We start from the raw sequence: 17,603 nt of genomic DNA on the forward strand, positions 1-17,603 counted from the left end.
AGTGAATAATGCAAACATCTATCAGGTACCCACTGGGTCCTGGGTAAAAAATTAGATGATTCCTGTACTTTTTCTCCTTTAATCCTCAAAACTTTGTGAGATAAATGGTAGTTATTCCTATTCAGAAATTCAGAAGTAAGGTTGCTCTGTGCTGGCATTTGAATCACGATGTCATCAGACTCCAAAACACATGTTTTGCATATTTATGCCACCTGTCAGTAGGTGCTCAATAAATGCCAGAATAAAATCAAATAATATGATTGCATGATCATTCATTTGAAATTTTTGTTTTTTGAAACATGCTTTGGCAATAACAATTTCTTAAATTTGTTAAGCAGGTCATGGTTTCAAAGTGATTTCACTTTTATTGCCTATTTTAGTTACCATGGCTGCAAAACTGATCACCATAAAATTTAGTGGTATAAAACAATTATTTTGCTTTTAGATTCTGTGGGTCAGCAATTCAGACCCGTCACAGCAGGGTGAGTTGTGTGTTCCATGATGTCTCAGCTGAAAAGTCTGAAATATGAAGTTCTTTATTCAGATGTCTACTAATTGATGGTGGTTGTCAGCTGGGGGCTTCAGTTGCTCTCTACATGGGCCCCTCCATGTTGTCCCTCTAATTTAGGTTACCTTACAGCGTGGTGGCAAAGTTCGAAAATTTAGTGTTCTGAGAGCGGCAAAGACACAGCATGTGGGAGCACTAGCCATTCAGAGGCTGTTTCCTTTTTTATGACCTACCCTCAAAAACCACATAGTATCCCTTCTTTTGTACTCTGTTGATCAGAATCAGTCACAAGCCCCTGCCCAGATTCAAGGGGAGGGAAAACAGCCTCCTACTTCTCAGGAGAGGACTGCCAGTCACATTGTAAGAACACCATGTGGGATGATGTATACATATTGGTGTGGCCATCTTTGGAAAATACAGATTAACCTGTTAAATAGATCAAGCATATCGCTTTACTAATCAAGAAATTACTCAAAGTACTAGTACAGTAACACGTGTCTTAGGTGCCTCCCACAACACTGGGATCTATTTTGAATATTACATACATTCCACATTATTACTGAGATAAGATGAAAGATGTGTAACGTATCAAATCAAGCTGTTGACTGGCACAAGACCAGTGGGATGATCAGCATTTTGGGAGTATGCCAGCACTCCTTTTTTACATTGGCAAATGCACTTGTGTTTTTATCTACCTGGTTTGTCTAGAAGAAGGTTTGACAAACTACAGCTGGTGGGCCAAATCCACCTGGCCCTGTTTATGTGAAGTTTTATTGGAAGACACCCACTCATTTATTTTTGTCTATGCTGCTTTCGTGCTGCCATACCTGAGTTGAGTAGTTGCAACAGAAACCATTTAGCCAACAAAGCCTAACACAGTTACTCTCTGGCCCTCTACATAAAGTTTGCATACCCTTGGTCTAGACGATCAAGCAATTGCAAACAGTCTGAAATTCCCGCTACTTGAGGCTGTAGTTTTCATTTGTTCAGCACAGATGAGAACTAGCTTTAAATACAGAGTAGTAATAGTTTAATGCTTGCCCTCAAGAGTTCACAGTACTAGGGAATCAGACAACTCTACATTTACATAGTACAGTGTCATGAGTGGTGCTATCTTAGAACTATGCACAAATTTATTTATCTGAAAAGCACTATGGCTAAAGATTAGGATCTGATTTTCCCCCCTCCCCAGAGAAGGCTTCCTGGAAGACTGATACTGATCGTGTTCTTGGAAATAAGTAGAAATTTAAAAAGGTGAAAAGGGAGCCTTAGATGTAGGAAAAGTATGAGCAAATGTATGAGTAGGAATTTTATTCTTCCAGGAATTCATTACAGCTGAAAAGTAGAGTGGGATTGGAGAAGTAAAGAAAGGTAGGACTGGCAGTGACCATTTAAGCTACTGAGGCAAGAAATGATTTGAAAGCTCTTTAAGAAACAGAATTGTCAAAACTTGTTAATTAATTGCCTATAAGAAGGCAGAGAATGTAGAATTTAGGATGACTGACCTGGGCAACTAGTGGTCCGGGAAAATGGTGCCATTTTACTAAGATATTGGGTACATTGGGAGGAACAGATTTAAGCAGAAAAGATAAGTTTCACTGTTGGAGTTTTTGAATTTGCAGTGCCATTGGAACATATAAATGAGGTCAGTTAGGCTGTTGGCTTTGAAAGTTTGAACTTAAGTAAAAGACTCAGGAGTTTTAAATAAGTGGGTATTTGAAGCCTTGGGAAAGATGCAGTCATCTATAGAAAATATGTAAAGCAAAGACAGAGCCAGAAATAGAAATGGGAAACAGCAGCACTTAAGAAGGAGGACAAGCCCATGGAAAGAACAGCTGGAGCCAGAACAGTTTTGAATACCTTTGCATTTAGTGGTTTTTGGCAAGTTTAGTTAAATGGTAGGATCAGAAGCTAGACTATAGTAACAATTCAGAAATGACAGAATGTGGGGAGAGCAATTAGAACGGTAAGGTTTGAATACACTGAAGAACTGAGTTACCAATTAAGTTAAATCCCTGTGGAAATGGCAGAAGGTAAGCTCCAAAGCACGGGTAGAGGGATTGACCTTAAATGAAGGTATACCATATTCACTGAGACATGCATGAGAGAGTGGATAAGGGAAGAGAACAGATATTTTTGAAAGCCTGCTTTTGCTGGTTGTTCTGATTGGTTGCATAAGTAATTTCATTCATCTTACCTCAATCTATTTTATGTAAGAATTATTGCTTTCCAATATAAATATGTAATAGTGTTTTATTTCTCATTTTGTTTATTTTCAGGTATCTGCATTCGGGGCAGAGTTTTCATCAGAGGCTTGCAGAGAGTTAGGCTTCTCCAGCAACTTGCTCTGCAGCTCTTGTGATCTTCTTGGACAGTTTAACCTGCTTCAGCTCGATCCTGACTGTAGAGGATGCTGTCAGGAAGAAGCACAATTTGAAACAAAAAAGGTATTGTTTTCTAGTATCTCTCTTCCATTAGTTGGTGTAGTTGAGATAAGGTGAAATGTTAAATTGCCTCATCAACTTAAATATAAAGTCTCTAGCTTTTACATTTTGTAGTTTTAGAAGTCAACTGATTTCTTTCTGGCCCACTAGATCAATTAAAGCAACTAGGAAGGAAAAGTTAAGGTTTATATACTAGGACCCCATTCTACCGTGGTTGTTTAACAGAGGGGTTGCAAAATGACTATAGCATGCTTGGATCCTAAAGTTCTCCAGTCTTCCTAAGTTCTGGCCACATGAAGATGCTTCTATTCATTTGTAATAAGAACTCAGTCTTAAAATGAAATATGAGATGAAATTGTAGTACCTAGGGCACCTGGGTGGCTCAGTCATTAAGCGTCTGCCTTCGGCTCATGTCATGATCCCAGGGTCCTGGGATCGAGCCCCACATTGGGCTCCCTGCTTGGTGGAGAGCCTGCTTCTCCCTCACCCACTCCCCCTGCTTGTGTTCCCTCTCTCGCTGTGTCTCTCTGTCAAATAAATAAATAAAATCTTTAAAAAAAAAAAAAGAAAGTATAGTACCTACTACCTTTCACATAATTGTAGGTGATAAATAAACTATAACTTTTTATCTAGTTTACAAAGAATATGGTCTGTTAATTTACATGGCTTTTACTAATATTTATAGACACGTAATCTCCTCTTTAACACCTGAAAACAGCCAAGGATAGGTAGTTCTGACTGTCCAATAAAATCTGTTTTGTCCCATTGTTCAAATTAATAGTTAACTTGCTCGATTTTTAAATCTTTTTTAAGCCCCTACACTTTTTAAAATTCAGAAGCGGCCTGAAAAGATCATTTATATAAGCCAAATAAAACTGAATCAGTGAGTCCCCTGTGTTTGGAATGAGGAGAAAAAGTTAGCATCTCTGTTATGTTTCCTTTTCATATTCTCTTTCACTTGTACATACTGAATTCTGTTTTGAGGTGTTACAGTTTGTAAAGCTTTCCATAATTGTACCCTATAGATAGTAAAAGGTTAATTTCTAACACCAAGTATAGTTTTATCGTTCTAAAAGAAAAATAAGCAAAGCTTTAAAAATGTTAATATTTAACCAAAATTTAATATTTGATTTCTCAGTTGTGAACCTGAAATTTCTGCTGTCCCCAAAATAGCTTCAGAGTCTTCTGTGTTTTTCATTTTCTTGGTTCACAAATATCGTTGATATATTTTCATGTTTAGAAGGTTTCTAGGGGCGCCTGGGTAGCTCAGTCGTTAAGCGTTAGCCTTCGACTCGGGTCATGATCCCAGGGTCTTAGGATCGAGCCCCGTATTGGGCTTCCTGCTCAGCGGGGAGCCTGCTTCTCCCTCTGCCACTCCCCCTGCTTGTGCTCTCTCACTGTCTCTGTCAAAGAAAGAAAATCTTAAAAAAAAAAAAAAAAAAAAAAAAAGGATTTCTATACATATGAGTTAGTCTTCATTGCATGTAAGGTCATATCTAAACAAGTTTTAAAAACTTGATTTTAAATAGATTTAAGATGTAGGACTTAACTAGCTTAGCATGACCCTTCCCTCTTAATTTTTGGGGTTTGTTTTTGATTTTTTTTTATGAGATACTCATATGGGACGAATTGCCAAAGGAATCTGTATGTCATCCTCTAGTCATAATGCTGTTATTCTATGGTCCATACTACTACTTAGCCGACGATGATTATTTCCCAAGGCACCAAACTTAAAGGAATTGAATAACAAGGGGTGTTTTATAATAATAAACAATGTTTATCATATGCAACGTCTTGTAATTAGGGTAAATTGAGAGGCTCTATCCTTTAAGTGATATCAGATATTCCTAAATTGTAAATCAAGTGCATATAAAAGCTATTTTTACTTATTGCCCTTTCTCAGTAATCCTTCATAGCATACTTTTTTTTTTTTTTTTAAGATTTTATTTATTTATTTGAGAGAGAGAGCACATGAGAGGGGGGAGGGTCAGAGGGAGAAGCAGGCTCCCTGCCGAGCAGGGAGCCCGATGCGGGACTCGATCCCAGGACTCCAGGATCATGACCTGAGCTGAAGGCAGACGCTTAACCGACTGAGCCACCCAGGCGCCCAGCATACCATTTTTATGTTATACTTTTACTAGAACCAAGCTTAAATCACACACTTCTCAAATTATATTCCCGTTCAGTTTTAATTATTAATTGAGCTCTGTGTGGTATCTTGACACTTCTCAGCACTTAACAGTTCAGCGATAACCATCAGCAAGTAGTGTACCAGTTAATATATGCCTAACTAATTATACACTGAAATAATTGTAAGTACAAGTGAGGCTGTATCCTAATATAACTTTTATGCTGTCTCCATTGTTTTTTCTTTACTCCTTGCCCATCATCTCTACAATGTACTTTTCATTAAGCATTTGCTTAGCATACTGTTGCACAAAATCAATGAATGGTGGAACCAAAACATGTCAGGAACACTTAGAAATATTGCTGGACATACAAAAGTATGGCATGTCGGACAAGCCTCCATTCAGATGCAAACCACATTCAGGTATAGAAGCAGTACTTCAGTAGTACTTCAGTACTGCTCTCTAGATTATTGGTACATGATCATATGTAATATTATATACAATATTTTTTTCTGTTTCAGCCCTGGCTTAAGGCTTAATTTTGAAATCATAGTTTAATTTAGGGTTAGTTTAATAAAAGTAAAAATCTGCAATATGTAGACTAGTGCCTTACATTAAAAACATTAAAAGTACTTAAACATGTCTCTGTGTATATATATGTGTGTGTGTGTGTGTGTGTGTAAATCATCGTGAATATAAATTCTTTAGAAAAGAAAATTATATACAGGAGTGTTTTAGCAATTTATATATAATAAAAAAGTGTAACCAGAATCACTCATTTTGGTTCTTGCTTGGTTTATAGGCCTCTCCAGAGATGAGGCTAATCATTTTTAGTAATGCTTACTCATTTAACAGACTGAATTTAGTCTTTGATAGCCAGAAGCATAAAATTTGCTTTAAAAAAAAAAAAAAAGCACCTGGGTGGCTCAGATGGTTAACTGTCTGCCTTCAGCTCAGGTCATGATCCCGGGGTCCTGGGATCGAGCCCTGCATCAGGCTCCCTGCTTGGCAGGGGGCCTGCTTCTCCCTCTCCCTCTACTGTTTCCCCTGCTTGTGTTCTCTCGCTCTCTCTGTCAAATAAATGAATAAAATCTTAAAAAAAAAAAAATAGCAGAAAATGTCTTTGAAATCTCTTATTCTGTAAATATATGCTCCATTATTTTTACTGGGTCTCATTCTCCCCCACCCATTCTGTTCATAAAGGACCTACTAGTAAGCATCACAAATACTAGCTAGAATGAGATTTTTTGATAAGTTATTTTACTACTAGTTTTGCTCATAACTATGTATCTAGGTACCATTTATAAACATTAGGATGTTGGCTTAATTGTAAAGAGCGTAATAATTTGTAATTTGAAGAAAAAATGTAAAAAATGTAATGAAAGAAAAAATATTTAAATTTAAATATTTAAATCTTGGTGCTATTTTTATACAGTTGGTATTTTATACGGTTAGCATGAGTAACTTCAGCTTAATGTATAGAATCTTAAGATGGAAGGGAAGGGACCATTTCTTTTCTACTACTGACTGACTTGTTCCTTGTGGTGGGACAGCATAGTAACTGCCAGTTTCTGAGTGTTGTATCTTTTAGCTTTTCCCATGAGAAAAGGATTAATTCTTTCTCGTTGACTATTTTTGAGATATTTTAGGCAGGGATTGTTACTAGCTCAAGTTAGATCACTACCAGTTGTTAGCTAAGGTAGAGAATAATATAAGGCCCATTGGCTGCCACAGCAGCTATGTGGAGTGTTGCCCTGGGGTACAGAGAGATGAAGCACTAAAGAGCAGATATTAGGTAAGCAATCCCATAGATAACTGTCACTCCCCCCCCCCCCCCAACCAATGACTAGAGTAAATAACTTCTACTTAAGCTGTCTTTAAAGATTTAGTTCAAGTGTCCACCCTTCTGGGAAGGCTTCCCTAATTTCAGCTCCCTTACCTCTCCACCACTAGCACTCCCAGGTTATGTTAGCTACACCTCTGTATTCCCAAAGCACTGAGGATACCTTGATATGCACTTACCTTCACTATACTGTATCTATTGTTTTGCTTTTCTTTCTCATCCCATAAAATTATGCTCTTTGAAGTCTAGGACAGTTTCTTTCTGAATCCCTGGCCTTCAGCATATAGTATTTCATAAGTTTTTGTCCTTGAATGAGGCTGTTTTTACTAAGAGTAAGTTGGAAAAGGTGATCTTTTTTTTTCATTAAACCTTTTTTGAGTGCTTTCTATATACCAGGCACCAAGCTAGGCATTGCTGATACAAAAATTGAAGGGCATTGGGGCACCTGGGTGGCTCAGTCGGCTAAGCATCCAGCTCTTGATTTTAGCTCAGGTCATGATCTCAGGGTCGTGAGATCAAGCCCTGCATGGCTCCACGCTCAGTGCAGAGTTGGCTTGAGATTCTCTCTCTCCCTCTTCCCCTCCTCTCCCCCTGCTCACTCTCTCTAAATAAATAAATAAATACAGTCTTTAAAAAAAAAAAAATTGAAGGGCAGTCCCTACCCTCGAGGAGCTTATAGTCTAATGGGGAGATAGACCAGTAAGCAGGCAAATAAGCCTAGAGTGATAGGTGTGGTTTGCTAGGGGAAGAGGGAACAAAGCTTTGAAGAGTTAAGATTTGGGTTGAGAATTGACAGAAAATGTACCCAGGTGAGTAGAAGAAAAGGGAATCAAAATGGAATCTCTGGATACAGAAGACTGGGACCCAGAGTGCAAGATGGCAAGGGAGGAGTCTAGAGATAAAAGCAGGAACAAGGACATCATGAGTCTCAGAAGCCATGCTAAGACGTCTGGGTTTTATCTTGAGGGAATGGGAACCAGTGGAAATTTGTAGGCCAGGGAGTAACTGATCAACTACCGGTAGACAGAAAAGATAATTTAAAAATATATATGTTGAAAATATACTTGAACTTTGTAGACACTTGTGAAAGACCTTTTTCATATATTTCACTTATGCTGAATATAAAAATAAGATTTGTCTTTATGTTGGCAGTTATCAATAACACTTTGTTACAACTGTTCATCTAAGTATAGATCTCTCATTTGTATATTTTATTTATAAAGATATTGCAAGCATCCCAAATAGGTCTAAAAAGAGAAGTTAATTTTTTAACACACATTTTGAGATTGAGGTCTGACTGCTAACCTTAATAGGTATTTTTGCAAACAGTACACCACTATCAGATTAAAAGTTTCCTGGAATTTTCCTGGGGATAAGCATAAATCAGATATTTTTTTCTATTAAGATTTTTTTTTAACTTCTATTATCCAAGATTTATAAGATTAAATGTAGTATTTCAATAGATGGGTTATTTTTCTCCTCTTTTTATAATCTTTCCAGTTCTGTGAATTTGAACTTGATTAAGGCAGGTTGGTGCTTTTTTCCTGTCTCCTCATTCATTTAAGGTTTTCATATCTTAATGATTTCAACTTCTTCTGGACATAGTTATAGGACTTTTGTATTTTTCCTTAATTGTTTGCTCCTGTTTCTTTAGCTAGCACCTGTTCTCTTTAAGATCTTGGTTCATCAAGATCCTTGTAGTCCCACTGCTTTCCTTTTTCTTTCTAAATATTTTTTAAAATTATTTAATTATCAGTTATTTAGTTGGTTTTTAGTACTTCCTATTCTTTCCCATTTATACCTGCCTTATCTGTGAGCTATCATTCTGAAGGTTTAGCTAGTGGTGAAACCAGAGTACCTTCGGAGAGAAAAAAATTGACTTAGCTGAATTAGTCAAAAATATGAACCAATAAGCAAATGATTTCAACTTAATTTGCTGTTCATTCAGTCTTGATTATATCAGGAGGGAATTTAGAGTAGTGGTTAAGAGCACAGGCTCTGGAACCAAACTAGGTTCAGAAAGTCTTGGGGCGCCTGCGTGGCTCAGATGGTTAAGGGGCTTCCTTTGGCTCAGGTCATGGTCCTGAGATCTAGCGCCATGTCAGGCTCCATGCTCAGTGGGGGAGTCAGCTTCTCCCTCTGCCTCTCCCCCCTCACTCGTTGTGCTCGCGCTCTCTCTTGTTCTCTCAAATGAATAAATGTTAAAAAAAAAAAAAAAAAAAAGTCTTTACTCAGCTGACAGTCTTGGACAAATTACTTGATCACTCTGTGTCTATTTCCTTACTTATAAATTGGAGTAATAATAGTTACTATCTTATAGGGTGGTTATGAGGATTAAACGAGTTAATACATGTACACTGCTTAGAATAGTCCCTGGTGTATAATAAATCCTAGGTGAATAGTTGGGGCTGGTGGTGGTATCTGATTTGCTGATTAAAAACACAAAAAATTCGGAGGACTCTGAGAATAGCATAATAATAATTGCTCTTGGCAAATTAGGATTTAAAAAAATAGATGAGATATAACATGAACTATTACACTTGCCAGTCTTAAAAATTTGGAACAAAATTTTCTGTTACTCTGCTTTCGAGCTCCTAAATCAATTGAATCAAGAAGAACAAGAAGAAATAGGATAACAGAATTAGTAGTATGAAAACTTTTCACCGTTTGCAACTGCTTGTTTATGTGGAACAAAATACAGAAATAAATTATGCCAGACATAACCCTGATTTCAAATTTTTTAGTCCTGCTGATTGACATATTTTAATAAGAATACTATAAAAATGAATTTTAAAAATATGTAGCATTCTGATCATTTTTAAATGCATATGAAAACTTCATTTGGAAAGAAAGGATTTTACTAAAAAAAATTTTCAAAACCAGGGCACCTGGGTGGCTCAGTTGGTTAAGCATCTGACTCTTGATTTTGGCTCAGGTCATGATCTCAGGGTTGTAAGATTGAGCCCCTCATTGGACTTGTGTCGAGCATGGAGCCTGTTTAAGATTCTCTCTCCCTCTCCCCCTCCTACCCACCCCCACCCACAAGTGCCCTCAATCTCAAAAAAACAAAAAAAACAACAAACCATTGATAAAGTGGAGCTTTGTCTTAGGACAAACCTATTCCAGAAATTAAATGAGACCCTTTTTTAAAGTCAATTTAGGGGGCGCCTAGGTGGCTCAGCAGGTTAAGCGTCTGCCTTCGGCTCAAGTCATGATCCCGGGCTCCTGGGATCGAGCCCCACATCGGGCTCCCTGCTCGGGGGGAACCTGCTTCTCCCTCTGCCTGCCGCTCCCCCTGCTTGTGCTCTCTCACACGCTCTCGCTCGCTCTCTCTCGCTCTCTCTCTGTCAAATTAAATAAAATCTTTTAAAAAAAATAAAATTAAAAAAGTAAATTTAGAATAAAATATTATTGGTTTTCAAACTTTTTCAGATGACACATCGGTTTGAAGCTATGATTTTCTTTGAAAGCAGAAATAACAGTAAATTAAATTATGTTTGTAATATAAAAATGATCACTTCGTGAAAACAAGTTGTCAGACTAATTACAATTATTTTCCTACTGACATTCCTCTGCTGCTTATACTTTTAATCTAATACATAGTAACAGGTTTCAAAGGTTTAAGAAAATTTTGGAAGAGAAATCACTTAAAAGTGATTTATTTTTTATTTTTTGATTTGAATTTTGGAACATCTTGGTCTCATTCACAGAATACAAGTAGAAGCCTAGGCTGCAGATCACCAAATTATACCATTACTGGTTCTGGAAAATAGCTCAACAGTTCACGTATTTGATAAAGGGCTTTTATTTTCACTTAAAGATATACTACTCAGATAATATTAAAAATTAAAAAATATTTATATTTGGTAATGATTGTATTACACTAGATTTAAATAAATGGACCTACATAGTGCATAAAATAATTTTAAGAATGTAGTTAGATCCCTTCCACTTCCCATTCCATTACTTAATTGGAATTAGACTAATGCTAATTGTCCCACTTTATATAGCATATAGATGCATTCCCATTTTCTATGTGTAATACTCTTCCTTCACATTTACATGCACTCCCAGCAAGCCAGAGACAGTAGAGAGGAAATATTAATACATGTATAGTTTATTAGAAGTTTATCCCCTTCTCGGGCGCCTGGGTGGCTCAGTTGGTTGGGCGACTGCCTTCGGCTCAGGTCGTGATCCTGGAGTGCCGGGATCGAGTCCCGCATCGGGCTCCCTGCTCGGCAGGGAGTCTGCTTCTCCCTCTGACCCTCCTCCCTCTCATGCTCTCTGTCTCTCATTCTCTCTCTCAAATAAATAAATAAAATCTTAAAAAAAAAAAAAAAAAAAGTTTATCCCCTTCTCTCTGTTTATAAAAGTTTTTGAAAGAGTTAAATTATTGTCTTAGCTACTAGTTTTGTGACTTTGAGTTAGCAAATTACTTTGGAATCTTCAGTTTTGTTGTAGTAATTACACTAGCTCACCTTTCAGTGTTTATTGTACCTTGGTTATATGCTAAAGTATCTTACCTACATTATTTAATCCTCACAACAACTCTATAATGTAATACTACTATCCCTATTTAACAGAAGAGGAAACTAGGGTGTTAATCTATCCAAAGTTACCCAAGCAATTGGGTGCCATAACCTGGCTTCATCTCAAGTCTGTTTGACTCCAGATTCCCAAGTTTTAATTTATTTTTTTAAAAGATTTTATTTATTTGAGAGAGCACAAATGGGTGGGATAGGGAGAGGGAGAAGCAGGCCCCACTACTGAGCAGGGAGCCAAAAGCAGGACTCGATCCCAGGACCCTGGGATCATGACCTAAGCCAAAGGCAGACGCGTAACCAACTGAGCCACCCAGGCACCTTAGAGCCCCAAGTTTTTAAACCTCTATTCTGTCTCTTATCTTGAAAATGTGAATACCTACTTCACAGACTTTACTGGAAGAAAATGAGTGAGTTAAATATAAAACACCAGTCTGACTCTTTGAAGGTCCCTTTTGCATTTATAGTTAACACAATTCCACCACTAGTTTTTATTTTAAATTATTTAATCTTTATTTTTCAGTGTACCATAGACTTTAATGACTCCCATTACTTGGTGTTTTTTGAGGGTATATTAAATTTGGCTTATTTAAGGCCCAAACATTTTAAATAAGTCACATAGCATTTCATAATTTAAGTAAAAGAACATCAAAACATTTAGTTCTATTCAATTTACATGGAAAATCTGTAGCCAATTTCAGAGTAATTTAGAAGTCAGCTTAAGCAGCATTATTCAAGAAAGTGGCATGTATTAAGCTTTAGCCTATCTACTACTGGTAGAGATGCTACTGGAGTGTAAAACTTAGAAGGATGAAATGGAGGTTAAGCTAACTGTGCGTGAAATTGTAGTCACTAAAGAAATTTCACAGTTGCTTAAAATAGCTTCACTTTTGTAGTAATGTCTATAGCATCAATACATGAGCTGATTTCTTCAAAGGAAACAAATATAAGTCTTCAGCAGATTATTCTAATTATAATATAAAACATTCTTCACTAAGAAGCTTTTTTTAAAGATGTGAATAATGTTTGGCAACAGTTCTAATTCACTGAAAGAATCACTTAAGACTCCTACATAGCAACACAAATATTTACTTAAAATAGCCACTAACATTTGTTAAGTTATTATATGAAGGGTGCTATTCCTTTATCTGAGTTAATTTATATAATCTTCACAACCCTGCGGTAAGTACCATTATTATCCCCATTTTATAGTTGAGTCTAAGACATAGAGATCTTACCTAAAGTCATTCAGCTAGTAAATGGTTATAAATATATGTATCATATTTATGTAACAGAAGTCTTAAAATATTTTATGTAGTTATTTAATTGAATTGGTAATATTTAATTTTTTAATATTTTCTAAATGTAGCATTTATCTGTCTTAAATATCAGGTTTTTTTTAGGTATTTACAAATTAGGATCAAGGTTCTAGCTAAGCATATTAAAACATTTTATCACATTTGCAGATTACAATATTTAAAAAGGAAATAAACCCTTAAAGTAATTCATGGTCCAGGCTGCCTTACAATTATATTTCCTAGACATACCTACCTAAGAGTCAAAATAAACTTCGTTTATATACTAAATATTTCTTCTTGTTATAGGCTTCTAGAATGTCAAAGTAAGACAATAGTCACTGTCCTCAAGGAGTCCAGTAGAAGAAACGGGCATGGAACTAGAATACAGTTGGCAGGATATTTTATTAGGCTAAAACATAATATCCAGTGTTAGGAAGGTACCCACTAAAAGAGTTAGAAATAAAATAAAAGTTGAAAAGAGGACAGAATCAATAAATCTCTTAAAGTTGATGTATTCAGACCCATAGATACAACCACATTAATCACAATGAAAGTGACCAACAGAAGAACTAAAAACAGTTCAAAAATTATTGAGTGGGAGGCAGAGGAAAGTTTTTACTTCTTTTATACCCTTCTGTACAGTTTCTTTATTATTTCCAGATGCATTGGTTTCTTTAAAGAATTCAGTGAGGGGCGCCTGGGTGGCTCAGTTGGTTGGGCGACTGCCTTCGGCTCGGGTCATGATCCTGGAGTCCCGGGATCGAGTCCCACGTCGGGCTCCCTGCTCGGCGGGGAGTCTGCTTCTCCCTCTGACCCTCCCCCCTCTCGTATGCTCGCTCTCTCTCTCTCAGATGAATGAATGGGATCTTTAAAAAAAAAAAAAGAAAAAGAATTCAGTGAGAAGTAGGCTGTAAATAAAATATACTCAGGTGCTATGAAAGCACACAGAAGGAGGGACATAACCACCTTTTGACAGTTGGGGTAAATATCACCACTTGCTTATATAGAAGTTGCTGTTTATGCTAACTTGGAAAATAATTAGGAGAAAGTTCTCTCTGGCAGAAGGAAAAGTTAGCAAAAAGGCAAAGTCATGAAAAAGATGGCCGTGTTAGATAAATCAGATAGCTTGGTTATGATGAGAAATGATGCTGGTTAGGAAGGTAGGACCTGTGTGTCTTGATAAGAAGTTTGGACTCTATTCTGTAGGCAGGGAACAAAATTAAAAAATTATAAACAATGAACTGGCATCAGATTTGTATTTCAATGAATTTTGTCAGTATGAGGGATAGTTGATAGGACAGAGGGGAATACTGTTGCCAGAAAAATAACTTATATTGCCGTTTTCCAGAGGCAAGATAAAAGGGCTTAAGCCAACATATTGGTAGTAAAAATAGAGAAGGAGCAGACGGATTTAGGCAATAAAACCTTCAGGATTTATCAATTTACTGGTTGGAAGGGGTGAGTAAAGATGTTTGAGAAACTAGTAGCCTCAACGAAAGAAGGTTACAGGAGACTTCAACTAGTTACAAGGTAGCCCCTTAATGCAACAGTGGGGGATGGGAGAAGGGGCATTAAGGAGGATAACTTTTCATAAAAGCATACCCCTTTGGTACAAACTGCCTTTTCAGTTTTCCTTTTGAAGAATTAAGTGTTAAAAGCTTATCTGGGTACCGTAATGTATTCTAAAATTGATAGTGTGCTTGTCAAAAAATGGGCAAAAAATAAAAATGTGTGGAACAGCCTAGTGTCTTTTGTTCTACTTTCATATTGACACTCTTAATATTTAAGAAATTTAAGCTTTTGGGCGCCTGGGTGGCTCAGTTGGTTAAGCGACTGCCTTCGGCTCAGGTCATGATCCTGGAGTCCCTGGATCGAGTCCCGCATTGGGCTCCCTGCTCGGCAGGGAGTCTGCTTCTCCCTCTGACCCTCCCCCCTCTCATGTGTTTGCTCTCTCATTCTCTCTCTCTCAAATAAATAAAAAAAATCTTTAAAAAAAAAAGAAATTTAAGCTTTTGGGTTATTATAGCTTTATTTTTGTATCTTAGTATATATTAGGTGCTTACCCTCTTTAGTTTTAATAGAGAGCAACCATAATGTAATTTGTGCTGGTGGTTTTGTTTTTTATTTCAGATATTTGCAACCTTCTTAAAGATAATCATAACTGCCCATTTTGTGACAAATAATGATGTTCAGTATTGGTATGATAATAACACTAATAGAACTGAATTCTCGTTTGAAAAGCAGCTTTTGCTGCCATATAATAGCACCCTATGGTCTGTTTTTGAGGCTATTGAATATTTGGGTGTTGAACCATAGTTTGTCTGGATCTCAGTTTTTCAAGTTAAGAGGAAAATGGGTTGTATTTTTCAAACATTTAGGAGCAAAAAGACATTGAATTTTTATTGAGTACCATACACTAAATACTTTGCCATTTTCTAAAATATTTTTACTTACTACCAAGGGGCTAATTGGTTTTATTTTAAAACTACTTAGATGCTCAGTCGGTTGAGCATCTACCTTTGGCTCGGGTCATGACTCCAGGGTTCTGGGATGAAGACCACATTGGGCTCTCTGCTCAGTGGGGAGCCTGCTTCTCCCTCTGCCTCTGCCTGCCACTGTGCCTACTTATGATCTCTCTCTCTCTCTCTCTCTCTCTCTCTCAAATAAGTAGATAAAATCTTTAGGGGAAAAAAAATACTCAAGTTCAGGGTCATTTTTACCAACTCTTTGGATGTTTTGACTTCAGGAAATATAGTGGTGATGTGTCAGGTTATTTCCTTTCATTCTATGATATTTCCTAAATATCAGTAGAATTGAATGCATTGTTCCCAGGTGATGATCCTGGATTATTCACACCAGTAACTATAGATGAGGAGGGGGGTGTATCTGTGGGTGTATTTGTTTTCAGGTGAAAGTCTAATCATTACAGTCCTAAGTCTTGGTTATGAAATTCTCTTTGTTTTAGGTACATGAACAAATTCTATTATTCGTCACAATATTGGAAGAAACCTTGTTCTGTTTTCCCTCAGATTTCATAGTTGGAATTGTCTAATTTAGAATGTGGTGATGTCAAAGAAACATTTTATTTCTTGGTTTTTGTTTCATTTTGTTGTACTTTATTTTAATACATTTTCAATGAGCTTTTTAATGGAACAGTGATTGTATCTTAATGACAGATTCCCCCAGTGTATTCTTACTTTCTCAGAACTTAATTTAAATTAAGGTAGATGTTACCTTGCTTGTTCAGTAGCTTTCTCAATCTCAAGGCAGAAACTAAAGATACAAAATACAAAACTAAAGAGCACTTTAATAATGTAGTAGAATAAGCTTTAAACTAAGCTTCCTTAGACAGTCGTTCCTTTGTTTTTTCAGAGTTCATTAGAAAGCACCTTAAAAATAGTGTAATCTCAAGGATATAATATTAGAGAATTATATTTACCAGCTTCGTTTGCTAAAATTGTAAAGCTGAACTTATTTCCCTAATCCTCCATATTCATTCATTGTTCCTTTTAAAGAATGCCATTAGTCGAAGTATATGGAAGTGTCAACAGATAAACCAAATGCCTTACACATCTGCTGCTTCAGTGACTTGAAGTGAAATCTTGACAAAACCTTTACTACTAGATCTCAAAAAATTTAGTGCCCTAATTGTCCATCTGTAATTGTAGCTTGTTGCTTCTAGCACTCTATGCACTTTAAAAAATATTTTAAAATATGGGAATTATTTTTTTTTTAAGATTTTATTTATTTGACAGAGAGACACAGAGAGCACAGCAGGAGGGGAGCTGGAGAGGGAGAAGCAAGCTCCCCCCTGAGCAGGGAGCCTGACACGGAACTCTATCCCAGAACCCTAGGATCATGACCTGAGCTGAAGGCAGTTGCTTAACCAACTGAGCCACCCAGGCACCCCCAAAAAGATGGGAATGATTTGATGATGAATAATGAATTAAAATTTAAGACATTAGCAGATTACTAAATAAACAATTTTGGTTGAAAACATTTTCCCTAAGAATTAACTTGCCAAATTTTGCAAAAAATAGCTTCTGCATGATGTATTTTTCTACTATAAAAAAGGAGTAATGTTGGTTTTAAGAAATTTCACTGGATGCAATTAATGGTTGGAAGAATGGCTCACTTATATATTTGAGTGCATCATAATTGTTTCTATTTAAGAGCTCTAAATAATGTAATATTCTGCTTTTGTCATGTTCTAGCCATACTTCCTTATTTTTAAATCCCTACATTTAAGGGCAAGCCTTCAGTAGACCTATAAAATAGTTACCCCCCCCATATCTGAATTCTATTCAACAGTTAAAATTTTTCCTTTTGTTCACCTAACATTAGAGCATTTTCTTCATATTGCTACTTAATATTCAAAGTTTTTTCAATTTTTTCTGATAGTACTGAATTTTATTAATGTTAAAGTTTTGCCTTTAAATAAAAGAGGATTTCGAAAATAAGAGTATATGGTTGTAAGCAATGTTTCATAAGGGAAGTAAACAATATTACAGCATTTGTCTTGCTCTAGTCAATGCTTACTTGGTTTATCTTTTAGAATTGGTTAGTCTCTTGAGCAAAAGCCTACTGTTTGTTCGTTTTGCAATATTTGCCTTATTAATACTTGAGTATAGTCCAAGGCAGTAATTCTCATCCCTGGCTGTTCATTACAATCACTTGGGTACCTTTAAAAGCAGTAATGGTAATTAAAGTACTGATACCTGGATCTTATCCCCAAGTATCCTAATTTAATTGGCCTGACATGGAGCAAGTTTACAGATTTGTGGTGGTGGTATGAAGGCACAGTAAAAGTTAACAGATGCAGTGCCTTTTTTTTTTAATT

At 36.4% G+C, this 17,603-nt stretch overlaps 1 protein-coding gene across 2 annotated transcripts in view; it reads left to right on the forward strand.

The window, feature by feature from the left end:
- Positions 1 to 17,603, forward strand: part of SELENOF (selenoprotein F) — a 55,223-nt gene that overhangs the window by 5,573 nt on the left and 32,047 nt on the right. For both annotated transcript variants that reach the window (XM_036073283.2, XM_036073284.2), the window contains exon 2: positions 2,788 to 2,955. In XM_036073283.2, coding sequence (XP_035929176.1) covers positions 2,788 to 2,955 — 168 coding nt within the window. The remainder of the gene's footprint in view (positions 1 to 2,787; positions 2,956 to 17,603) is intronic.

Source organism: Halichoerus grypus, chromosome 5 (genome assembly GCF_964656455.1).
Source record: "Halichoerus grypus chromosome 5, mHalGry1.hap1.1, whole genome shotgun sequence".
Taxonomy (NCBI): Eukaryota; Metazoa; Chordata; class Mammalia; order Carnivora; family Phocidae; genus Halichoerus; species Halichoerus grypus.